Below are 25,453 nucleotides of genomic sequence, written 5' to 3'. Positions count from 1 at the left end.
CAGTGGGCCTGGGAAGAGCAGGTGCTGCCTGCAGAGAAAGATTCCTGGAGCCCTTTGGAGTTCACATAGTCTCAAGTCCAGCAGAACTGGCCCTCCATGGGGTGGTCTTCCTGTTAGAAATGTGGCCCAAGCTGCCTTTAGGGGTGAGAGTCTTTAGAAGCTCATCTTTGAGACGAAGTGTTGTTGCCCATCGTGGAAACACAGACACAACACCATAGAGTGGTAGGTGGGGAGCAGAGCCTTGCTCTGTCATTAGGGACTGGGACAGCCGTGGACATGTGACCCTAAAGGAAGGACCCTCAGCTTGGCTGTGGTTGGGTGGGCATTGAATGTGTTCTGTTTTGGGCACTGCACCTGCTGCCCCCCCCGCCTCGGAGGCCTCTCTTTCGCAGCAGACCCATGCTGGGCAGCACTGCAGGGTGACAGAAGGGCTCTATCTACAGGTGCAGGCATGGAGGGGGCGTGGTCTGGGTGCCACGCACGGACACGTGCCCAGGACAGCAGGGCAGGCAGGCTTGCAGACACAGGCTCACCTGTCAGGGTGCCCAGGTGGAAGTTCTTTTTATGCCAAAGCAAAACCTGCTGGAAGCCATTTCAGGAGGCAAAGCCCATTCTCAGGAACATTTTTGGAGAAGCAGAAGGGGAAATCTCAAGGAACGTTTTAAACGGGAAAGAATGGTTTAAATGGTTTTGATGCGTATTTGTTACGCTGGGGTCACCAGCTTTCAAGTGGCCAGGAAGGGGAAGGAGGGTGTGGGCTGAAGGAGCAGGATCCAGAGCCTGACGTGCCCGGGCCCTCTCCAGCCCCTGGGCAGGCTGAGAAATGTGCGCCCAGCCTTGCACGCAGGCCGTGGGCAAGCCTCGCCACAGGAGACCAAGCCGAGTCCGTTGGACGCTACTTTTTAAAAAGTTAAACTTGGATTTTCCTACCCATTCACTGATAAGGACTCAGCGCTTGTGAGGGGCTCGGCTACTGTGAGGGCCAAGGTAGATTCCCGGTGGATTTTCAGGCTGGGAGCCAGTGCAGGCTAAGAGGAGCTCTCCAGTTCTGCAGCCAGCTCAGGAGCCAGCTGCTCCGTGCAGTGCTCTGTGCTCCAGGGCAAGTTGGCTAAGGTCTCCGTCCTGCGGGGTTCCTGGCTGAAAAATTGGGGTGATCGCTGGGCATGAGGTTATTGTGAGTGAGAACCAGAGAACATGTACAGGGCTCTTTGTGAAGTGCCCAGTGCATAGTCGTGAATAAGATACTTTTTTTTTTTTTTTTTTGACAGGCAGAGTTAGACAGTGAGAGAGAGACAGAGAAAGGTCTTCCTTTTTCTGTTGGTTCACCCCCCAAATGGCCACTATGGCCGGCGCTGTGCTGATTTGAAGCCAGGAGCCAGGTGCTTCTCCTGGTCTCCCATGCGGGTGCAGGGCCCAAGCACTTGGGCCATCCTCCACTGCCTTCCCGGGCCACAGCAGAGAGCTGGACTGGAAGAGGAACAACCGGGACAGAACCGGCGCCCCAACCGGGACTAGAACCCGGAATACCAGAGCCGCAGGTGGAGGATTAGCCTAGTGAGCCACGGCGCCAGCCCAAGATACTATTTTAAACATGGAATGAAAATTAGGTTAGGAGTCTGAAAACCAGGAACTGGGGACCTCGTGGAGTTCTGTGACTCCACAGAGGCGAATCAGGAGAAAAGAACAGTGCCCACGGAACAAATTTCATCCATGTGCCCAGAGCCCTGGAGAGGTTCAACCAGCTGTCATGCTGTGCACTGTGGATCTCATTTCTTGATTTTGTGACACCACGGGAAACAGGTGTCCCAGTCCTGTTGTGTCTTGGTGATGTAAGAACATACAAAGAGCAAACAGGTGCTTGGCCTTCCTCCTTTATCCCCTGATGTGCCTTTATCAAAGGGGCCAAGGAGCTTCATGCTGTCTTCCCCGCCACTGTGGGATTTATGGTGCCTGTACTGGAGACACTGCATCATGTCCCCAGATGCTGGGAGTGAACAGTCAGCCAGGAGCAAGCTGGGTGCAGCCCAGAGAGGGCATTAGTGACGCGAGAGAGCAGGGGATGAGAGTCATTAATAGTTTGAAGACGTAGAAGGAGTTCAAATGAAAGGGAAGGAAATGTGTTCAGATTTTTTTGTAGACATTTAATTATTTGAGAGGCAGAGTTACAGACAGAGAGAAGGAGGCAGAGAGAGAGGTCTTCCATCTGCTGGTTTACTCCCCAAATGGCTGCAATGGCCAGAGCTGGGCTGAACTGAAGCCAGAAGCTTCTTTCGAGTCTCCCACTCAGGTGCAGGGGCTCAAGCACTTTGGGCCATCTTCTACTGCTGTCCCAGGCCACAGCAGAGAGCTGGATCAGAAAAGGAGCAGCCAGGATGCGAACCGGCGCCCGTATGGGTTGCCAGCACCGCAGGTGGAGGCTTAGCCTACTACGCCACAGCGCCAGCCCCTGGATTTTTCTAAGAAGCAGTTTAACATCTTCCCTGCTAACTTAACAGTGATGGCTCCGCCTAGATGTCCACCCAAAGTGTGCTCTTGTTCAGCTCAGAAACAGCAGGAACACAGACTGGGAGCCACAGCCGGCCGATGCCCCAGAAGGGCCGCGACACTGAAGCACCAATGGCCAAGGTGGTTTGGTTTCATGTATGGGAATCTCAGCTGCTCGATCCGGACCTGGCGTCCTGTTTCTCCCCCAGGTGCAGTCATTTGCTTTAAAATTAGCTCTCATACTAAAACGGAAGAGGCATACTCAGAATAGAATTGGCTCCTTGGCCACGGCATAGTAGACTGTTCACCTGCTCAGGTGCCAGGGGTATAGCCTGAGATCCCCAGGGAGTGCCTGCCATGCTATTTGCTGTTAGTAACCCTGTGTATGGCGAAACTAGCAGGTGTGACTCGGGGCTGTTAGACACGAACTGCAGCAAACTGCAGGGACTTGTTGAACACGGAACGGTTTGGTGGAGTATTGAGCAATTCGTGCTAGGAGGTGTTGGACGGTATCTTGGGGAACCCCTAGGGGGAAAGCAAAGCCTATACGTGAGAGAAGCGCCCGTCTCTGAGAGCCACTCTCAGGATGTGCCTACAGAATTCTGCGAGACCCACAACAGCTGGGTGCACATCCCGCCACAGCTGGGGGAGGGGCAGCAGGTCTGCAGCCTCACTACTCAGTCAGCAGTGTTGGCTTTGCTCGGCTCGTCCTGACGTAGCTGCTCTACCATTGCAGCACCAGGAACCTGACCCCGAGTCTCAGGAATGCTTTCAAAAGCAGCCGACAGGCAGCTGAGAGCAAGCTGGGTGCAGCCCCGAGATGGGCTGCAACGTCTCTGTGCTGCAACACTGGCTGTTCAGGAGCACGGTCCATCTCTTGTGCTGTGTGTCCACTGGCTCAGACATATGCCTCGGGTCTAGGGTGCTTGGTGAATGGGGTGCAGGCCCTGCCCGTGTCTCTACCTGCCTCCACATCAAGAAACCATAAGGGGGTCAGTGGGGCTGGCAGTGGTCATAGCAAACGTTCCATCAGCAAGTCTCCCCTCCTCCTACTAAGTGTGCCTTCTGTGATATTTCAAACTCCCGGCCAGGGCATTGATTGACCATGCTTTGTGGTTTGCCCCAGCTGTTCTTTTTGGTGCCAGTTGCCCAGACCGATGGTCGCTAGGTCCTCTGTGACCAGTTTGAATGAATGAATGAATGAATGAATGAATTCTGTGGTCATCCTGCCACACAACCACGTGAGCAGGACACTCATGGCGTTATTCAGAGACAGCACTTGGTGGCATTTTTGGCTTAGGTAATTTTTTTCTTTTGTGTTGAGATGGATGCTTCTCTATGTTTTATTTTTTTAATGCATGAAAATCCAGAACTCATTATTTTTTCTGTCCAATGTTTAAATGAGAAGCAGGCTCTGAGTCATCTCTCTAATGAAGGAGCATTGACTAAAGTACAAGAAGCACATAATGAGGTGTTACCAAGCTGTTGTGCTGACGTGGCTGTGTGACATTTATGTATAAATATGGCCACGTAGGCATTTGGGCAGCATCTTCTGGTCCCCTGCCCCAGGCGATTGGAAATTTAAGGTTTCTATACTGATCTTCCAAGTGCAACCAGTTTCCAGTGAATGGTTTTATAAATCATTTTCTATGTATCTATCATAAAACAATCTAACTGTAGCATACAGAAATAGTATGAATTTATTATCTTTCAAAGCTTTTGTACTGATTACTTCATAACCAAAGCCATAGGGAATAAAATCACACCACTCCCCTTAAATCAAACCAACTAACTCAGAGCTCTGACACACTAATTGAGCTCTTATTGATCACTAAATCAACGTGTTGTTATTACTTCTGCATTGTTAGTGATGGTTACCAACTTCTCATTTTATTGACTGCAGTATCTGGGTCACAGGCCCATTAGTCATTGTGTAGAACACTAGAAATTCCTCACTCACACTGTGTTATGGAGGAGGGTTAAACTGAAATTAATTACTTGACAGTGATAAGTAATTAACTGATTTATTTGGGAAACATTTTAAAGACACACTTAGTGTGCAGGAAGCTGTATGAGGTGCCGATATTAGACAGATAAAACTTAGGCTCTGCCCTCTAGGATTTTACAGTCTTCCTGGTTAAGAAAGAAAAATCAAACAAGAATTGTAGTTGAAAAGCAGGTGCCATTCTGTAAGGGAGAGGACACTAAAAAGAGGAGGAACGCTGAAATCACGGGGCAAGCAGGACCCAGGAGGGCTTCTGAGAGGATGGGCGTTGGGAGAACAGCCAGACATCACCTGTTGGTGGTATAGGATGGACCAAAATGCATGTCCAGAAGCCAGCTCCACCCCTACCCCCCAGGCTGGCGAACAAACCAGAGGAGCTCTCATTATACCTGTTAGGAAACCCCCCAGGGAGGTGAGGGTATAAAGAAACCTGAGCGAACTCAATTCCAGAATGAACTCTTCTGGGGACAACTGAGCACAGCTCTTCCCATACGACCAGGACAAGAGTCAGGGAGACCAGTCCCTGGCAGGGTGGGGAAGAGTTTGGCCTACATTTTCAGGTGCTGCTCTCAGTGTCTGGAGACTAATTTGAGCAAGGCTAGGCTGCACAGTGTGAGTGGGCCCCCAACCCTGGCTCCTTCCAGTGGGACTGTACCATACGGACAGGAGAGGGGGAGGAGGGCTGGGAGCCGGCTTTCCAAGGAATGCCAGGCATTGTCCAGAACACCACCGTGGCCCACTGAGGGCATGGACAAAGCAGCAGGTGGAGATGGGTCTATCATATGGGATGCAGAACACATGGGGGGGGGGGTGCTGGGGAGGGAAGAGGAGTCCTGAGCGACTTACGCGCAGGCACTCAGCCTGCAAGCAGAGATAGAGAACTTGGCAGAGACACTAGAGCCTGGATCCAGGCCCTGCCCGTGAAGGTAGACTGGGACCCGCACTGATAAAATTACATTAAATAGAAGTGGACTAAGTCCCCCAGAGAAGAAGCAGAGATGTACAAACTAGATAAAAAAACCAAAGCGAGTTCCCGGTATACTCTAGTAAAACCAAGGCATCTGAGATTGAAAGACATACAGGTTGAAAGCAAAAGGATGGAAAATATATATGATGGAAACTCTTAAATATAAGAAGCTGGGCTAACTCTGCCAATACTAGATCAAGTGCACTTTAAGAAATTAGCATTATCAGAGATAGACACATTTTCTAATGGAAAAGTGGTTACTTCGTTAAGAGGACATGGAAATCTTTTTATGAATCTTGTGCCAGGGTTCAGATACATAAAGCCAAAATGTGAGAATAAAGAAAAATCCAAGTCCATAATCATTAGAGATTTCACCTCGCTCAGTAGCTGATTACAAGTTTTTAAAAAGATTTATTTATTTATTTGAAAGGCGGAGTTACAGAGAGACAAAAACAGAGAGAGAGTGAGAGAGATAGATAGATAGATAGATAGATAGATAGATAGAAAGATAGAGAGAGAGAGAGAGAGAGAGAGAGAGAGAGAGAAAATGAATCTTCCATCTACTGGTTCACTCCCAAAATGGCAACAATGGCCAAAGCTGGGCCTAGCTGAAGCCAGCAGCCAGGAGCTTCTTCTGGGTCTGCCATGCAGGTACAGGGGCCCAAGCACTTGGGCCATCTTCTGCTGCTTTCCCAGGCCATAGCAGAGAGCTGGATCTGAAGTGAAGCAGCTGGGACTCGAACTGGTGCCAATATGGGATGCTGGCAGTGTCTTTACCCACTATGCCACAGTGCCAGGTCTGCTGATTAAAATTTAAAAATAGGTAAAATATCAGTAAGGATACAGAAGACTTGAAGCATATCAGCCTACCTGATTCAATTGATATTTATAGAATCGAACACCTAAAAATGGCCAAATACATATCTTTTTAAAGTATACATAGACTATTTCCAAAGATAGATTCTGTTTTGGGCCACAAAATCAATCTCAGTAAATTTCAGTGTGTCAAAGTCAACCTGACAAATACATTAAAAGAAAAAAAAACTATTGATTTGCAGATAATTATCCTTTAGAAATATAGGAGCAAAAATCTGAAGCAATATTTTTTTTCAAATCAAATTCAATAATATATAAAAAGAATAGTATATCACACTCAAGGGAGACTTTATTCCAGACATTCAGGGTTGGTTTGATGCTTGAAAATCATCAGTATCACTCACCGTATCAAAAAGGAAACAAAAAACATATCTCACTGGGTACGGAAAAAGTACTTGAGAAAGCCAACTTCATTTATGATTAAAAACCTACATCTAGCAGATACTGGATGGTGTCTGTAATTAGACAAGGACGTGAGCTCTCAGGTCTTCTCTTCACCATGGCATTGGATGTCCTGGCCAGTGCAGTGACAGAAGAAAAAGGATAAAAGTGGCCGGCGCCGTGGCTCACTAGGCTAATCCTCCACCTGCGGCGCCGGCACTCCGAGTTCTAGTCCCAGTTGGGGTGCTGGTTCTGTCCCAGTTGTTCCTCTTCCAGTCCAGCTCTCTGCTGTGGCCCGGGAAAGCAGTGAAGGATGGCCCAAGTGCTTGGGCCCTGTACCCGCATGGGAGACCAGGAGGAAGCTCCTGGCTTCAAATCAGCGCAGTGCCAGCCATGGTAGCCATTTGGGGGGTGAACCAACAGAAGGAAGACCTTTCTCTCTGTCTCTCCCTCTCACTAACTCTGCCTGTCAAAAAAAAGAAAGAAAGAAAGGAAGGAAGGAAGGAAGGAAGGAAGGAAGGAAGGAAGGAAGGAGGGAAGGAAGGAAGGAAGGAAGGAAGAAAAAGAAAGGATAAAAGTAATCTGGATGACAGAATAACTTCTATAGAAAATTTGGCAAATCCTCTAAGGCTAGTGTGTAAGTGTGACCGTGCTGGCGTGCACAAGGCCCCTGCATAAACACAAGTTGTATTTCTACGTAATGCCAACAACTGGATTATAGCATTTTAAAAATCTCATTTGCGATCGTTTCAAAATTAGGAATAACTCTAAAATTATGTGTAACAGCTTTACAATGAAAATTGTAAAATGTCGTGACAGCAATTAAAGAAGAGTTAAATGAGTGGAAATATGTTCCATGATCATGTGTCAGAGATTTAGTAGCGTTCGGCTGCCAGTTTTCTCCAAACTGATCTCTAGCTGTGACACCAAAAGCGCATTCCAGAAAAGAAAAAGTGATAAATTGGCTTTTCTCAAAATTTAAAAATCTTCCTCTTCCAAATACTCTGTTAAGAGAATGAAAAACGAGTCACAGGCTGGGAAAATATTTACGAACGATACATCTGAGAAAAGTACCTCTTTTCAGAATGTGTAATTAACTCTCAAAATCTGTTAGAAAGAAAAAGCAGGCAAATAAAAATGAGGCACAACAGAGTTGAACTGACACTTCACTACAGATAAATAGATGGCCGATGCGCTCATGTGACATGTTCAGCATCGTTATTCATTACAGGTGGAAATCAAACCACCCCGAGATCCCATACAAGGCCACTTGGAATGGCCAACAGTAAGTCTGAGTGTTGACAAGGAGGTGAAGGAACCGGTGTTCTCATAGACAGCTGATGGAAATGTAGAATGTTACTGTTACCTGCGAAAAAATGTTGACTGCTTTTTAAACACTGACACACACACGGACCTCTGATCCAGTCATTCTGCTTCCGCCCAAGAGCAGTGAAAGTGTACGTCCATTCAGAGATTTGTACGTGAATCGTCGTGGTAGCTTTAATAGTAAATGTCCACATTGTGTCAACAAGGAAATGCGTAAATGAATTTTGTTTGGTCTGCAGAATGGAATGCTTCCCAACAATAAAAATGAATGAACTATTGATGCACATGACAGCCCGGGATAAATCTCAAAATAATTCTGCCGACAGAAAGACAGGCATAAGTAGAGCACCTGCTGTAATAATTGCATTTGTATAAAAGTGTAGAAAATGCAAGTAGTGTTGAGGTGGCGGGAAGCCTTGAGGGATGTCGGCTGGGGAGCAGAGGGAGGGAGGTATCACCCAGGGCACGAGGAACCTCTTAGGCTGACAGGTATGTTCACTACCTTGACATTGGTGATGATTACATTGATGTGCACCCAGGTCTAAACACATATGTACTGTTGATTGCATGTCAACTTATGCCTCAAAAAAGCTAAAAAAGAACAGAGAGCCCAACACACACACACACAAAAAATGTATAAAAGTTTTAAACAGATGCTTTGTAAGAAAAGATATACAGACAACCAGAGAGAGGATCGAACCTACTCGACATCATTATTCACTAGGGAGGTGCAACATAAAACCAAAAAGAACTGCTACTTCATGTCCATGAGATTGCCTGAAAATTGTTAAAAACGTCTCACACCCACACGTATGCTATGGAGTCACGACGATTCTCAAAGTGGTGGGCACATAAACTATTGCAACCACTGTTTGGCTGTTTCTTTAAAGTTAGGCCTATCTGTCCCTGGACCCAGCAATTCCACTCTTGGGTGGAAGGGATGGCAGGCATTCACCGGAAGACTGGCAGAGGGTGGCCTCATTCCTAACTTCCCCAAACCAGAAACAAGCCAGACACCCACCAGCAAGCCTGCCTTCTCGCCTTCTGTTTCTGAAGAGATACAGCCTTAGGTGGTTGCACCTGGGGACACAGCGTTCCTCCTTGCCCTCTACTCTGCTATGCCATGGGGACATGGTATGCAGAGGCACAGAGCTGTGAGAAGCACGGTCACATTTTGTGTGCCGCATCTATGATGTGCATTTGATTTAAAAAAACGAAAACAACAGGTGCCTGCTCATGCCGTTCTTTCCGCTGGCCTTGGTGGGAAGCTGAGCTGTGGCGTCAGAGCTGTTCGCAGGGTTCGTGTCGCGCTCTTAGCAGGCACACTAGTGGCTGTTGCATGATCAAGGGTCAACGCACGCGGGCCACAGGCATGAGGATCATCCCCAAGTTCACTGCCAAGCAGCCATTCTTTTCTTAATGAACACTCACAGTGGCAGATAAAATGCTACCTACAGAAGCAGCCCTGCTCCACTTAGAGAAAGCCTATGGTTCTAACCAGCTCATTTTAACTGCTCAGGGAAAACCACCCTATTAAGATGTGTTTGTGGCCGGCGCCGTGGCTTAACAGGCTAATCCTCCGCCTTGCGGCGCCGGCACACCGGGTTCTAGTCCCAGTTGGGGTGCCGGATTCTGTCCCAGTTGCCCCTCTTCCAGGCTAGCTCTCTGCTATGGCCCGGGAAGGCAGTGGAGGATGGCCCAAGTGCTTGGGCCCTGCACCTGCATGGGAGACCAGGAGAAGCACCTGGCTCCTGGCTTCAGATCAGCACGATGCGCCGGTTGCAGCGGCCATTGGAGGGTGAACCAACGGCAAAAAGGAAGACCTTTCTCTCTGTCTCTCTCTCTCTCACTATCTACTCTGCCTGTCAAAAAAAAAAAAAAAAAAAGATGTGTTTGTTCACCTGTTTACCCAGCGGGTTGAGTATCTAAGGTGTGACAGACGCGAGAGTTCTTGGCTCAGATATGATCTTATTTGCAATATGGTTGTAAACATTTCCATGCCAGTCAGACCCACTCCCCGTTCTGTCCCTGCTCCGTTCTCACGCCCTGGGTTCTCTCCATGTGGTGAGTTGAGCCTCTCCTCCTGCCAGGCCCAGTGGAAGACACGGCAGGTCAGAGGAGTGTAGCCGGCCCTGCCATCTGTAGCCGACTTGCCGAGGGAACAGGCAGTGTGCAAACACATCCATGCAGCGGGGACGAGGCATTGTGCGTTGTTGTTTTCATCATGTTTTGCTTTAGTGCTGAGTTCTGCGTGGGCAGAAGACAAGATCTTTTTTCTTTTCTCTTGACTTCTGATTTAGCTTCTCGTGTCACTGCGGTATTATTCTCTGTTGTTCGCCTTCCCCAACTGGGTGCTTCCAGGCTCATCAGGCGAACCAGAACACTCAGCAGGCGTCTTCTTACCTGAGGGTGTATTCTACTTTGGGTCGCCTTGCTCTGAATTAGGATGAGGAAGCCGGGAGACCTTTAGTCCATGCCTGTCGGTTTGTAGATAGGGAAACTGAGGCTGAGAAAGACGAATACAATGTTTTATTGGTGGCGGAAATGGATGTAGAATTCTGGACTCTTTGTTCAGCGTTTTTGGAATTTTGGTAAACTCAGGAAGGAAGATCATCCGACTCCCGTCTCCAAACCACGAATTCTGGCATTTTCCACCAGGTGGGCCGGGAATGCCACTGCACTGTCTGTGGTGTGTCACAGCCCTGGGTCAGTCAGCCAGGGCCGCGTCCTAGCACTGCCCTCTGGTCTCTCCTCTCCCTCACTGGGGGTAATTCTGTTTCCACTGTAGAGTTGCGAAGAGGGTTAAGGAGGACCAAAGCATACAAAGCCAGCAGCAGCCGGGCCCCGTGCTCTGTGTGGTGAGTCCCTTTGTGACGATGGTCTCCTGTCCTCTGAGGTTAGTATAGACAAGTGGCCTTGCTGGGTGCTGTGATGGTGAGGTAGTTTGGATATTGAATGTCCCAAGTCCCACTTAGGAAAGCTTTGGTCCCCAGAGTGGAACTAACGGGGAGTGGTGGAATCCTTATGAAGTGGTGTCTAGTGGGGAGTCCTTAGATCACTTGGGTGTGCAGTTCTCATGAAAGGGCTGTTTGAAAAGCCCGAAATTGGGCCCGGTCTTTCTTCTGCTTCCTGGTTCTCAGTGTGATCCCTCCTCTGTACAAACTCTACCTTCCAGCATCTTCCAGGAGCCCCTCCCCAGAGTCAAAGGCTGCGATGTTGCCACGTGGACTTTTAGCCTCCAAAACCGTAAGATAAACGAAGCTTTTCTCCTTTTCAGTTGGTTGCCTCGGGTTTTTAGTTATAATACTGAAAACTTGGCTCACAGAGAAAACCACTGTTGAGGATGCAATTGGTACTATAACTAGACCCAAGGTGGGGAGGAGCTATTAGTGCTGGTTTACTAGAAAAGATTCGAAGGGTTTGGAGAAGCAAGTGAGAAAAAGCCTGGAGCGCTGTAACGAACAGCTGAATGAGGCTATAGGTGATTCTGGTGATGTGGACAGAGAAAGCCATGCTAATGTGGTTTCAGATGGGATAAGGACCCCTCTGGGAACTGGACCAGAGGCCGCCTTTGTCATACTATGGCAAAGAACCTGGCAATCTTGTGTCCATGCTGATACTTTGTGGGAGGTGAACTTGCAGGTGACACATTTGTTTATCTGGTGGGAGAGATGTCCGGGCAGCAGAGTGTCCAGGCTGTGGCATGGGTTTGATGGACTGCTTCTGATCAGTTTTACAGTGAGATCTGAGAGTAAACAGGAGCACAGCGAGAGATTTCCAGAATCCATAGCCTGGCCAGAGAAGAAGAAAAGGAAGCACGTATGCATCCACAGCAGGAGAGTGTGATGGAGAAATCACTTGCTCTAAAGATTAGAGACAAAGTAGGAGCCATGGAGGGGCTGGCATGGTGGCGCATTGGTTAAGCTGGTGCTCGCAAAACTGGCAGCCCACATCGGAGCACTGGTTCGAGTCCCAGCTGCTCCACTTGCAAACCAGCTCCTGCTGATGAACCTGGGGAGGCAGCAGAAGATGGGTCACGTATTTGGGCCCCTGTCAGCATGTGATAGACCCAGACAGAATTCAAGACTATTGGCTTTGGCCTAGATCTGGATATTGCAACCATTTAGGGACTGAACCAGCAGATGGAAGATCTCTCTCTCTTTCTCTCCTTTGAAATAAGTGGTTTTTTTAGAAAAAAAGGAAGTCATGTGCTAATCAGCAAGGCAGTAGGAAAAAGGCCTTGAGGTCATCTCCAGAGTCTTTTGGGGGCTCCTCCTATCACAGGCCCAGAGGCCGGGGGGGGCACAAGTGTGTCCTGCAACCCGGGATCCTTTGCACAGGCTCGCCGAAACCTCAGAGTCACTGCCTTCAGCTAGTGAAGAGTCCATGGCTGTAGCCAAGGGGGCCCGGGTGCTGGAGATGCTGGTGGCAAGCTTCGGTGTTGTCCATGGAGTGCTCTTTTGCAGGCATGCAGGATGCCTGAGTTAGGCGGTCATGGAAGCTTCCACTGAAAGTCCAGAGGGAAGCCTGGAAGGCCAGGTAGTGTGCTGTAATGTGGGAGTCCCTTGCATGGAGCCCCCATGGGTGATGTCCAGTGGAGAGCTGTGGGAGTGAAGTCAATGTGGAGACCCCAGGAAGGGGAAGCAACCAGCGCTGTGCTATGCCAGCCCTGGGAAGTCACAGATATCCGTGTGCATCCCCAGAGAGCGACCACGTGGGCTGTGGGTGTCAGGACTGCCCAAGCCCTGGGGAGCTCATCCCGCACCACAGGGTGGCCACAGTGCCAGACGTGCAGTGTTAGCATTTAAGAGTCTAGTCTTGCTTTAGGTCAAGTCCTCCTCTTTGCTCTATCCCTATTTCTCTCTTTTGGAATGGGACTGTATACTCTGTGCCCATCCTGCCGTTGTTCTGTTGGGGGTAACTTGTTTTTGATTTTCACAGGGGTTCATAGCCAAACAAGTTTGCTCTGAGTCTCAGATGAGGCTTTGCACTTGGACTGTGGAGCCGTGCTGGACACTGAGACCCTGGGACTCCTGGGGCTGGAATGAATGTGCTTTGTGGTGTGAGATGAACACGATGAGCCTTTGGGAGCAGGGGCTGGTTTGGATATTAGTCTGGATGTCGCATGTGTCCCGAGGGCCTCTGTGTTGAAGCCTTGGTCCCCTGGGTGGCCCTCTTGGGTGGCAGTGGAACCTTTAGGAAGTGGATCTAGCGGAGGTCGCTGGTTCTCTGGGGGCGTGGCCTCGGAAGGGCGTTCTTACAACAGGGTTGTGATCAAAGCTGGAGCTTGGGCCCAGCCTCTCTGCTTCCTGACTCTCCGTATCACCCCCACTCTGCACACGCCGCCATGGACTCCTCACGGGTGCTAGAGCCTGAGCCATACCATGTGCACCTTGAACCTCCAGAACTGTGAGCTGAGATAAACCTCTTTTCTGGATGAAGTTAGCCTGTACAGGTATCCCACTGTCGTGAAGAGAAACTGACCGATGCCAGGGCACATGGACCACCAGGTTGCAGTTCTTGGCCTCAACCCATTCTGTGTACTTTCTCCTTGCCAGGGCTAGGGCTGGAGGCTGTGGAGGCTGGAACGGCCACAGTGCAGGCCGGGAAGAGAGCATGAGCAGGCAGAAATGACAGAGGGTGAGAGGCAGTCTAGAGTGGGGGAGAAATGGTGATACTGGCTCTAGGTCATCGCTGTTTCTTTAGAATAATCCCAAACTGGCAGGATGTGCATCCTTCGTGGAGATCTGTAACATCTACATTTCACATTACTGTCAACTTTCTGGACAATGTGTCCGTGTGCTAGTTTAGAACGGAACACCTCTCTCACCCCATAGGTTTTGTGAACTTGGTAAAAACTGCTCGGGGACTTTTTTTTTTTCTAACTGCAAGGTGTGTCTAGGCTGCAGAGATACACAGGCACCTCTGCCTCCCTCAGGGCAAAACACTCTTCTGTCCTCGAGACAACATTGTCAGTAAGAATGACCTTTCCATCTTCCCCTGCACTGGGGAGGGAGGAGCACAGAGAGCTGAACCCTAGGACACATGGCCACTGCCGCCGTGGTGAGATGGAAAAGACAGAGACACAGAGAGAGAGAGCAAGAGGTTTATGGGCGCAGAGAGAAGAGAGAGGCAGAGAAGAGAGAGCAAGTCGCCAGAACCACCTTATGGTGTGAGCCCAGAGCAGGAAAGTAACCCAGTCTCCATTAATGAGCTGGACACGGCCAGTGCCAGAGACGCCCCCCGCGCCCCGCCCTGAGCTCCCAAATCTTGCTGCCTCCAGTCGCTTCCTGGCATTGTCTCATTAGGAAGCCGGTGGACGGCCCCGCGACGGTGTGCTTTGTCAGGCCAGCAGGCAAGCAGGTCTTGATCAACATACCTGTCAAGGCTGCCTTCAGGCTGTGAGGCAGACGGGAGGAAATGTGTGTTATGTGGTCAGAGATGTCCTGGTTTGAGTTTCCTCATTTGTTTTGGATCCTTGGCACAAGAGAATAGCTGATGAGCACGAGCAACCCGTGCGCAAAGGAAATCTCCTCCACTCGGTGCCCGTGGCACGTGCGTCTCCCGGGACCTCCGGGTCTCCCTGTCAGGCTGAATCATAATTGTGCAATCGGGGACTGGGCTGGGAGGGTTTCCAGGACAGACGTGTTTCTTAGAGGAAGGAGCCCTGATGTTTGGCTCTGGATCCTTGTCCTGCAGGCTGGGAGCACGGGGAGCTAGGGGAGCTCGTCCTCTGTGCCTCTCGCTGCTGGGCAGGTGGGGATGTGACACCAGGAGGGGCCACGTGGAACAGTGAGCTGGCTCCAGAAAGCTGCTCTGACTTGCCCCAAATGAGAGTCTCGTTTTCAGTCACAGTTACTGTTACAACCGTGTCAGTCTGCAAGCTGTCTGAGGACAGTGCTGAGTTATTCTCTCTGATACATTGTATCCAGAGCTTGGCACACAACAGCGGTCTTAGCATGATGCTGCTGGGGGTGCTGATGCGGGGCGTTCATGATGCTGGTGAGGCTGCTGGCGATGGCCACGGTGCTGATGCTGGTGATGCTGATGGTGGTGGCGAAGGCAGTGGTGATGGTGGTGATGATATTTCTGACTGTGGAGTTGATGCAGATCACGGTGGTGCCAATGGTGGAGACGCTGCTGCTGCTGCTGGTGGTATTGACAGTGACTGCCATTTATCAAATACCTCCTCTGAGATAGATGTATGCTATAGGCGCTCTTAGCTCTGCACTCCCTAGCCCTCACAGCTACTTTTAATGAAAAGGAAATGGTTTTTCCAGTTTTGCAGGGTTGTAGATGTGAGGTTTAAAGAGGTAAGCTAAGTGGTCCCAAGTTGCAGTTACACAGAACTGTGCTGATGGGATTGGCCTGGTCTCCCATGCGTGCCTTCTCTCCTACTGGTTTTCTTCAGTGTAGGTAGGTGCCTGGGTTCCACCTTGTCTTTTGTAGAAACACCATGAGTTCAGATGGCACCTAGAGAGGGTGGCCATGTTCGCCTTAAGGACACCGTGTTACCGGCCATGGTTTGGAGAGGACCTGATGTGGCGTGAGAAGCAGGTGTTGTCTGTTACTCCTGCAGCCGCTGTTTGGGCTGCTCTCTCCCTCTTCACCTGCATTTGATTCAGAGCATAAACAAACCAGGAAGAGTTTGTTTGTCCCAGTCTGCTGCTCAGCCCACACTCTGCTGTGATCTTGTAATGCATCGTGTGAAGCCTGCTATGGGCTCTACCTGGGGCTGCTCTACTCGACGTTAATTAAAGGCCCTTTGAGAGAAAGCTCCAGGTTGGGCTGCATTCCTGGCAAAGAGAGGAGGGATGCTCCTGGGCACATTAATGAGGTATTTGAATGTGAGTTCCCAGCCCCCAGCCTGGTGACCTGACCAGGTGTTCAGCGAGCGCCTTTCCGAAGGGAAGTGCAGGCTCAGCTGAAGATTGGCATTTGCTCCCAATTTGTGGGAAATGGCTGGAGGGGCTCTTTGCTGTGATGCCGCTCTCTCCCTCTCTCTCTTGTCTCTCTCTCATCCTGCTTTCTCTTTGCTAAATGACGAGCAGTTCATTTCAGCTAGTTCTTGGACAAAGTGGGACAATTTGGATGATAGGGTAAGTCACATCATTGTGCACGTAATAATAAAAAATGTAGAGATCATATCTAATCGCCTTCTTTGACAGAAAACAGAATTGAGTCTCAAAAGGTCAAGTGATTTTTCCTGTGCGTACACAAGTGCCAAAGCCCAAGCCCGTTTCTACCCACTTCTGCACTTCCAGCTCGGCCACGTGGGACTCTGTCGCCGAAGCCTGAACCCAGGTGTTTTCGAAAGTCATCAGACCTGGGAGTCGGAACCACTCGCCTTGAATTCAGTTGGACTGAACACATTAACTAGCTGTTGGGGGGAGCATCCCTGTTGACTCAGCATGCATTATGTACCCTGGGGAGGTACAGGGAGAAAATATGAGAAGATTTAAAAACGAGTGGCCTGTGGAGCCATGCCTCACCTTCACGGGAGCTCTGGGTGTGTACCAGGACAGCCGTAGCCACTGTGAGGGCCCCCAAGTTGTGCACGTCCCTGACTTTTTGGGCAGCACCAACGTGAGAGGTAGACCTTTGAGATTTCTCGCATTTTTTATAGCTGGAGAGGGACAGCCGCTGGGCCCTGCCATCTCCAGTGGCAGAAACAAAGTATGAAGGGGTCATCGTCACCAAGGGGAATTCACCAAAGCAATGAGGGGCTCAATGCAATGTCCACCACGGCGTCGGCCAGTAAGTGATGTCAGAGGTCGTTATTTGGTGAAGGAACCTGGCAAACCCCCTTGCACGGAATATTGCTATTTTGAAAAAGTAGGCTAGGGGCTGGCGCTGTGTGGTAGGTTAAGCATTCTCCTGCTGCACGGGCAGCCCATAAGGGCGAGTGCCAGCTGTTGCACTTCCCATCCAGCTCTCTGCTGTGGCCTGGGAAAACAGTAGAAGATGGCCCGAGTCCTTGGGCCCTTGTACCCATGTGGAAGACCTGGTAGAAACTCCTGGCTCCTGGCTTTGGATTGGCCCAGCTCTGGCTGTTGTGGCTGTTTGAGGTGTATAGCAGCGGATGGAAGACCTCTCTCTCTGTCTCTCCCTCTCTCTGTCTGTAATTCTGCCTCTCAAATAAATTATTTTTTAAAAAGCAGGCTATAGAACTGTTTCACATCATTAATAAAGGAGTGGGACCAAAGTAGAGACCTGCAGACAAAGTTGTTGGAGACTACTGAAGGAGAGATTGAATTATGGAGAAAGCTGCCTTCTGGAGTTACAGTAAACACTGTGCAGGCAGAGGAGACAAATGGATGTCTTTCCCAAGAAGATAAATAAATGGCCAAAAAGCACAAGAAAAGATACCCAACAGCATCAGCCATCAGGGAAATGCAAATCAAAACGATAAGGAGATACCACATCCTAACCACTAGAATGGCTGCAGTAAAAGATGGACAGTAACAAGTGTTGACAAGGAGGTGGAGAAAATGGGCTGCTCATACTTTACTGGTGGGATTTGAAAATGATGTAGCTATCCTGGACAACAGGCTGTCAGTAGGTTAAATACAGACTCCTATGTCCCAGCACTTCTATAGCCTAGGTATATATCCGAGAGAATTGAAAACATGTGTCCATCAGCATTTTAATACACCAATGGTCATGGTGTGGAAACCATGCAAATGGGTATAAACTGATCAAGAATACACAAAATGTGGGCTGTATGTACTGTGGAATAATATTATTTGACCTTAAGATAGGAAATTGTGACCCCTGCTACCACAAGGATGTCCTTGGAGAACCTGCTATGTGAAATAAGCCAGACACAGAGGACCACGGGTTGTATGATCCCAATTACATAAGGTGTCCAAAGTAAGAAAATCCATAGAGACAAAAGGTAGGTTAGTGGCTTCCAGGTAATGAAGTCAGGAATGAGAAGGGTGCCAAGTTCTTTTTTCAGGGTGATGAGATTGTTCTGGAATTAGATAGTGGTGGTGTTTGCATGACTCTGGATATGCTAAAAACCACTGAGTTGGGTGAATTTCATGGCGTCTGAGTTACAAGAAAGCTGTTATCAAAAAGCCAGTGATCTTCTGTATATAAAGAGAATTGGAAATGAAAAAAAAAAAAAAAACAACCTGGTGTTAAAATGGAAATGGCATAGAAAATTAATTAATTTGAAAAAAAAATTATGTAGGATCTCTGTCTTTAATGTGCTGTACATTGCTATTTAATGCTATAATTAGTAATCCAATGGTAGTTTTTTCACTTTATGTTGCTATATGGGCAAAATGTTGAAATCTTTACCTAATATATACTAAACTGATCTTCTGTATACAAAGAGAATTGAAAATGAATCTTTACATGAATGGAAGGGGAAAGGGAGCGGGAAAGGGGAGGGTTGCAGGCGGGAGGGAAGTTATGGGAGGGGGGAAGCCATTGTAACCCATAAGCTATACTTTGGAAATTTATATTCATTAAATAAAAGTTTAAAAAAAAAAACCCACCATTAAAAAAAAAAAGCCAATGCAATAATAATGGTGGGATAGCAAAGTTGGTATGGCGTTGGTATGAAAGCGGAGAGCCCTGTTTTGGGTTTGCATTTCATAGATGCCTGGTGTGTAAGAGGCCTTGCAAATCGAGACCAGGTGCGACTGAGAGTGGCCGACTTTGGAGCCTGAGCTGTTGCTGTTTTGTTCCTCTGCCCCTTCAGGGTGATGGCCCATTCCCTGAGAGCATCCTGACCTACGTGGCCCACACATCCGCACTGACCTATCCTCCCGTGACCCGGACCAAGTACCCTGAGGACCTCCCACTGCGCACCTTCAGCCGACTCCAGCCAGATGAGCTCACTCCCAAGGTGGACAGCGGTGTGGACAGACAGCACCTGATGGCGGCTCTCAGCGCCTACACTGCTCAGAGACCCCCTGCGGCCTCCAGGGAGGGCGACCCGGGGCTGCAGTATCTCCTGCGTGATCCCTCAAGGGTACCGAGGCCCTTCTCGGCACCAGCAGCCCCCCAGCAGTGGTCCTCACCTCCAGGAGACCCAAAAGACCCCAGCATGGATGATGGTGAGTGAGCCCCTTGTGTCTCATTTGCTCACCTGTTTCCCTGGCCCTTGCTGATGCTCGGTTCACTGCATCTTTCCCGTGCTGTGAGGTCTTCCCATCAATGTCTCCCTCCAGGACAGCGTGGCAGAGGCAGGACAGAGTGGCAAAGGGACTCCCAGGTCCCCAGGCCCCATCAGTGTTGGGGGAAGAGCAGGCCATTTTCCTGCCCAGGGGGGCACCTGCTGCTGGAGGGAGAGCTGGGTGCTCCTGTCCTGGGGTGCCATTGTCCATATTGAGTTCTCACTTCTCTCCCATCCTTCCCCGCACATCACAAGTGCATGGTTTTATTGATGGAGATGAAAAAATTGGATGGAGAACATGGCCCATAGGTTGTATGTGTCGTGTACATTGTTTTTGGGAAACCAAATAGGAATGCCTCCATGTGTCCCCTGTCTCCCGGCTTGAAGAGGCTGATCACGTGGTCACTCATATGTCAGCTGTTATTTGCCTTGTCCTCAGTAGGATCTCCTCTGAGGATTCTACTGTGTATAGCACATCGAGTGTATAGTGCAGACCTTGGACTGACTGCTGTGTCAACACTGTGTGGTCTTCAATATTTGCAGGTGCATTACAACCTAATTTATTTTGATCATCCCGGAAAAGCAGCTCCTCCACAATACGTAGAAAGCTTCGAGCTATTTATTTTCTAAGAGTGTTTCCCCAGAACCACCCTAAAGTGGATTTCTGATAAAAGATGACTTCTCCTTTGAGAGGCCCAGATGCCAAAGTTAAGCAGATAGCGTGTTTTTTTTTTCTCCCTTAAATATTGCCTGAGAATCACATTAACATTGCACTCTCTATTTTCTGTAAGTGTAAGCTTAATTGAGGTGCTTTGAAAGTCGCCTTTTCTGCTGGCTGCTGGCTTTCAGCCGGGCAGCTCGCTCATTCTCACTCTCTCTTTGTCCACATGGCCATTACGGCAATTTTTAAATGGAGTGAACTGAAAATTAAAATTAGAGGGAAAGATGTGTTTCCATTACTGATATTTGCCTCTGGGTTCTGTCTTGAAAGAAAACGGCGTGCAAGGAAGCAGACTGTGAACGTGGCGAGCAATTGTTTGCGCATAAATTCACCATTAAGGAGGCTGATGTTTGTGTACAGGAAGTCATTTTTCCTGGAGTTTCTTCCTCTTGGAGGCTGCTCCGCTTCTGCTTTACACCGGGCACCGCTCTGAGGAATCTTATTTTCTTGATTTTGCGGCTTCTGCACCTGTACGCGTCATGGACTCCGTGGGGTTGCCTCTGCTGCTGTCGTGGCTCTCACACGATCACCGTGCTTTCTGGTCATGCCCAGCTCAGAGCGGGCTCACCCTCTGCCACTGCGGTGCCCCCTCCAGGGTGCCGGCCACCCTGTCCCCTGTATTTGTGCTCCTTCCTGGAAGCCACGAGGTGTTGTCCTCCTCTCATTCTCTCTTCTCTGTCTCCTGTCCTACCTCCCACAACTTAAAAAGCCCATTTACTGATGACCTCTGTCCTGGTCCTTGGAAACAGGAAGTGGTAAATACGGCTCCCCCTGCTGGAGGGACTGGAGACCTGGGTGTGTCCCCAGGTAGACCAGGCTCTGCCTCGCTGTGTACGCTGTCCACACTGCTGGGAGTGAGCTGCTTGCCTGCCCCTTGCCTTGCTACCTCCCCATTCTGCTCACCTTCCAAGCTGCAGACTCCGAGGATTCTGGCCCTTGAAAAATCCCCTCTCCACCGCCCAGTGCTCCTTGCATTTATCTAATTTCCTTGGCATTTCTCCCCCTGATGCTTGTAGCACTGGTTATCTTTTTAAGCATCTCGTCTTCCCAGCTGCACTGGCTTGGAGCTGCCAAACAGTGGTACCAGGAGCCCCCATGTGTGCATCACCTGGCTCCCGCAGGTGGCAACCCCTGGGATTTCTTTGCAGTGTATTTGTACCTGCTCACACCTTCTGCTCCTTCCCTGAGTGATTTTTAAAGCAAACTCAGGCATCAAATGATTTCATCTGTCAATATTTCAGTATTGTACGGCTGGGAGATTAGGACTCTGGTATAAACCTAGCCATGATAGTTTTCCCATTCATAAAGATTCATCGCAATGTCTGAACATCACCAAATACCTTTTCAGCACTCAAGTTTCCCAGCTGCCTTGGTTCTCCACAGTTGGTTCTTTTGAGTCAGGACCCCCACCGGGACCCTGAGTGGGTGGGTAGATTTGTTCAGCCTATTTTAGTCGACGGAGCCTTCTTCTCCCTCTTTTTTCTTTCCTAGAATTTCTTTTCTCAGAATCTAAGTCATTTGTCTTTTTTTAAAAAAAGATTTATTTTATTTATTTTAAAGAGTTACAGAGAGAGGCAGAGACAGAGAGAGAGGTCTTCCATCAGCTGGTTCACTCCCCAGATGGCTGCAATGGCCGGAGCTGCACCGATCTGAAGCCAGGAGCCAGGAGCCAGGAGCCAGGAGCCAGGTGTTTACTCTGGGTCTCCCACGTGGGTGCATGGGCCCAAAGACTTGGGCCATCTTCTACTGCTTTCCCAGGCCATAGGAGAGAGCTGGATTGGAAGAGGAGCAGCCGAGACTAGACCCAGCATCCCATGTGGGATGCTGGCGCTTCAGGCCAGGGCATTAACCCGCTGTGCCACAGCACCGGCCTGGTCATTTGTCTTGAGGAGTTTTCCCATTCTGAATTTGCCTGTTGCAGCCCGAAGATGTGTAACTTGTTTTTCTGTGTGTTTCCACTGAAGTAGGAATGGGACCCAGAGTTATGAGCGTTTGTGTTCAGAGCGGAGCAAGCTTTCAGCAGGAGGATCTGTGTGTTCACAGGAGGCTGGTCTTGTCCAGCTGGGTCTGGGGTCAGCTGGCAGTCGTGGGTCATTCAGCCCCCCTGGCACATCCCAGCTTAATGTTCCCAAACTGCTTGGGAAACCTTTCCTGATCCTTGTACAAGATGAGCACCCCCATCTCCCGGGGCTGCCCTCTTTTTTTTAAAAAAAAGATTTAATTATTTATTTGAAAGTCAGAGTTACACAGAGAAAGGAGAGGCAGAGAGAGAGAGAGAGAGAGAGGTCTTCCATCTGCTGGTTCACTCCCCAGATGTCTGCAACAGCCAGAGCTGCATCGATCCGAAGCCAGGAGCCAGGAGCCAGGAGCTTCTTTCAGGTCTCCCATGCAGGTGCAGGGGTCCAAGCACGTGGGCCATCTTCTACTGCTTTCCCAGGCCATAGCAGAGAGCTGGATCGGGAGTGGAGCAGCCGGGACTCGAACCAGTGCCCATATGGGATGCCAGCACTGCAGGCAGCGGCTTTACCTGCTACACCACAGCGCTGGCCCCAAGGGTACCCTCTTGACACCTGCCTTTTCTCTTAGTGCACGGTTCGCCATTGCACGACTGTGTGACTGTCAAATGTTATTCCCTCCTTAATGAAAATGGCACACTGCCTCTCTCTGTGCCATTTGTATCTCAAGGCCTCAGCATGTGCCTGACACAGTATTTGTTGGGTGAATGAATTCCTCCATGTGTGGAAAAGGTGAGCCCACTAGCTCCTCATATCAACCTACAATGATCGTAGTAGTTTCCGCCTCATTGTCCTGATGAGGAAGCTGACGCGTCACAGGTTAATTGGTGGCACCTGGCCAGGAAGTCGGCTCACTTTAGAGAAACTAGGAGCTCTTAAGAACCCGTTATCTAAAATGTAGGTTGAAACACCATTGAGTTTATTAGGATGGCTAATTGGTCCTGAACTCTGATGTTTACCGTGGCCATTCAGCTCCAAAAGTCCAGCTTCCTCTGGTTGTGCGTGGTGTACAAAGTGGTACACTAAGCCCTTGGAGGGGAGCAGAGGAGTGGGTGAGACCAGCTCTGTTGCTGGTTGTGCAGCAGTGGAGGCCAGAGGTGGGCACACAAGACCGAGACAGAGGTGGCCGTGAAAGGAGATGAAGTACTGCTGAGAGTCCGGAAGAAGAAGACCACCAGCTCACTTGGCTAATCCTCCACCTGCGGTGCCAGCACCCTGGGTTCTAGTCCCAGTCGGGGCACCAAATTCTGCCCTGGTTGCTCCTCTTCCAGTCCAGCTCTCTGATATGGCCCGGGAGTGCAGTGGAGGATGGCCCAAGTGCTTGGGCCCTGCACCCACATGGGAGACTAGGAGGAAGCACCTGGCTCCTGGCTTTGGATCAGAGTAGCACGCCAGATGCAATGGGCCAGCCATAATAGCCACTTGGGGGGGGGGGTGAACCAACGGAAAAAGGAGGACCTCTCTCTCTCTCTCTCTCTCACTGTCTAACTCTGCCTGTCAAAAAAAAAAAAAAGACCACCTGGAAGCAGACAGGGTCGGCTGAGATAGGCAGGATAAAGACGTCTCTCCTTACAGTTTCCAACAACAAAGAGAAGAAAGCATCAACGCACTGTCAAGGTGCAGTGTAGGGGCTCCCCTGGACTGCCTCTCCAGGGTGCAGCACAGCTGGGATCTAACAGATGGTGAGCCACAGCAAACACTCCCTGGAAAACCGATGGCAGCCCCCAGGATCACAGCGACAAGGTCAGATAGATTAAAGAGGACACAGTCTCATAGGAAGATGTGGGGACGCCAACAGCCCTCTCCATGGAACCCTATTTTACCTCGAAGGAAGCCGTGAGAAAGTCAGCGGGCAGGGCCAGAGGCTGGCGAATGGGGGTTTCTCTTCCGGTGTGCAGTATGCTTGCGAGGGTGGTGTTGGCACAGATGTGGCTCAGAATGGGGGGCCTACCAATTGTGGCAACATGAGATCCAAGATGGGACTGTCAGTTCAGTGTTCAGACAGAAGAGAGGGAAACCCACTCTTGCCTGCTCCCAAACACAAGGTCATGACTCCAAGATTGTGGATGTGATGCATACGGCCCAAGTTCACCGGGACAAAACTTAGAAAACAGAATCTCTTTCTTCCTTCGGTATTTACACCTTATCTGCCTTCAGAAAGCTTTAAGGAACCTGGAAATCAAGACTTACGTAAATACGAGCTTGGGAAGGAGTGCAGGTCAAGCACAGTGGAGAGAGGAACTTGGAGCCCTTCCAGGCAGCGTCTCCAATGCGCCCCGGAGCAAGGCTACTCCTTAGGATGCTGTCATTTCGTGATTGGTTCACTGTGGGAATCCGAATCAGAAAGCTTATTTGCTGGGCTTTTTGCCATTTGTAAAAATAATCATTGGTGACTGTGCGAAACTTGAATAGCAGGTACGTAGACAGGTAGTCATCTCTCAACTCATCAACACAGGATATATCCCTCCCTGGTGTTAATATGCACCAGTGAGGAGGAATCACGGGTGTGGCCACAGGTTGTATTTCCCCCACGGTGTTTCTCTAATGTATTTCGTCTGGCTGGTCTCCACCCTCCCCAGATGAAAACTCAGCAGGCACCATGGTTTCCGGCCACTCATAGCTAATAGGAAGTGCCACATCCATTTCTGTGTCAAAAAACTTTACCTATGATTGAATGCACAAAACCTCACATTTGTTGTATTAACGATTGCTCAGTGTGGAGTTCAGTAAGATCATAGTCACAATGCAGTGCAACATCAAACACACATCTACCATACCTCCACCACCACCTCAACCACCACCTCCACCTCCACCTCCTCCACCTCCTCCACCTCCACCTCCACCTCAAGCTCCTCCACCTCCACCACCTCCACCTCCACCTCCTCCACCTCCTCCACCTCCACTTCCTCCACCTCCACCTCCTCCACCTCCACCAACTCCACCTCCACCTCCTCCACCTCCACCTCCACCTCCACCTCCTCCTCCTCCACCTCCACCTCCACCTCCACCTCCTCCACCTCCACCTCCTCCTCCTCCACCTCCACCTCCACCTCCACCTCCTCCACCTCCACCTCCTCCACCTCCACCTCCACCTCCTCCACCTCCACCTCCACCTCCTCCTCCTCCACCTCCTCCTCCTCCTCCTCCTCCACCTCCACCTCCTCCATCTCCACCTCCTCCTCCTCCACCTCCACCTCCACCTCCACCTCCTCCACCTCCACCTCCTCCTCCTCCACCTCCACCTCCACCTCCTCCTCCTCCTCCACCTCCTCCACCTCCTCCTCCTCCACCTCCACCTCCACCTCCTCCACCTCCACCTCCTCCTCCTCCACCTCCACCTCCTCCTCCTCCATCTCCACCACCTCCTCCTCCTCCACCTCCACCTCCACCTTCACCACCTCCATCTCCACCACCTCCACCTCCACCCCCACCTCTACCTCCACCTCTACCTCCACCTCCACCTCCATCACCTCCACCACCTCTACTTCCACCTCCACCCCCACCTCTACCTCCACCTCCTCCCCCCCCACCTCCGGAACTTCTCATC

The 25,453-nt window shown here is 50.0% G+C and overlaps 1 protein-coding gene across 1 annotated transcript in view; it reads left to right on the top strand.

Moving 5' to 3' along the window:
- Positions 1–25,453, top strand: part of PTPRN2 (protein tyrosine phosphatase receptor type N2) — an 800,540-nt gene that overhangs the window by 132,935 nt on the left and 642,152 nt on the right. The window contains exon 7 of the mRNA XM_062190222.1: positions 18,754–19,111. Coding sequence (XP_062046206.1) covers positions 18,754–19,111 — 358 coding nt within the window. The remainder of the gene's footprint in view (positions 1–18,753; positions 19,112–25,453) is intronic.

This window comes from Lepus europaeus, chromosome 5, assembly GCF_033115175.1.
Source record: "Lepus europaeus isolate LE1 chromosome 5, mLepTim1.pri, whole genome shotgun sequence".
NCBI classification, from domain to species: domain Eukaryota; kingdom Metazoa; phylum Chordata; class Mammalia; order Lagomorpha; family Leporidae; genus Lepus; species Lepus europaeus.
Note: the sequence above shows the minus strand (reverse complement) of the source record. Positions and strands in the feature narration are given on the sequence as shown.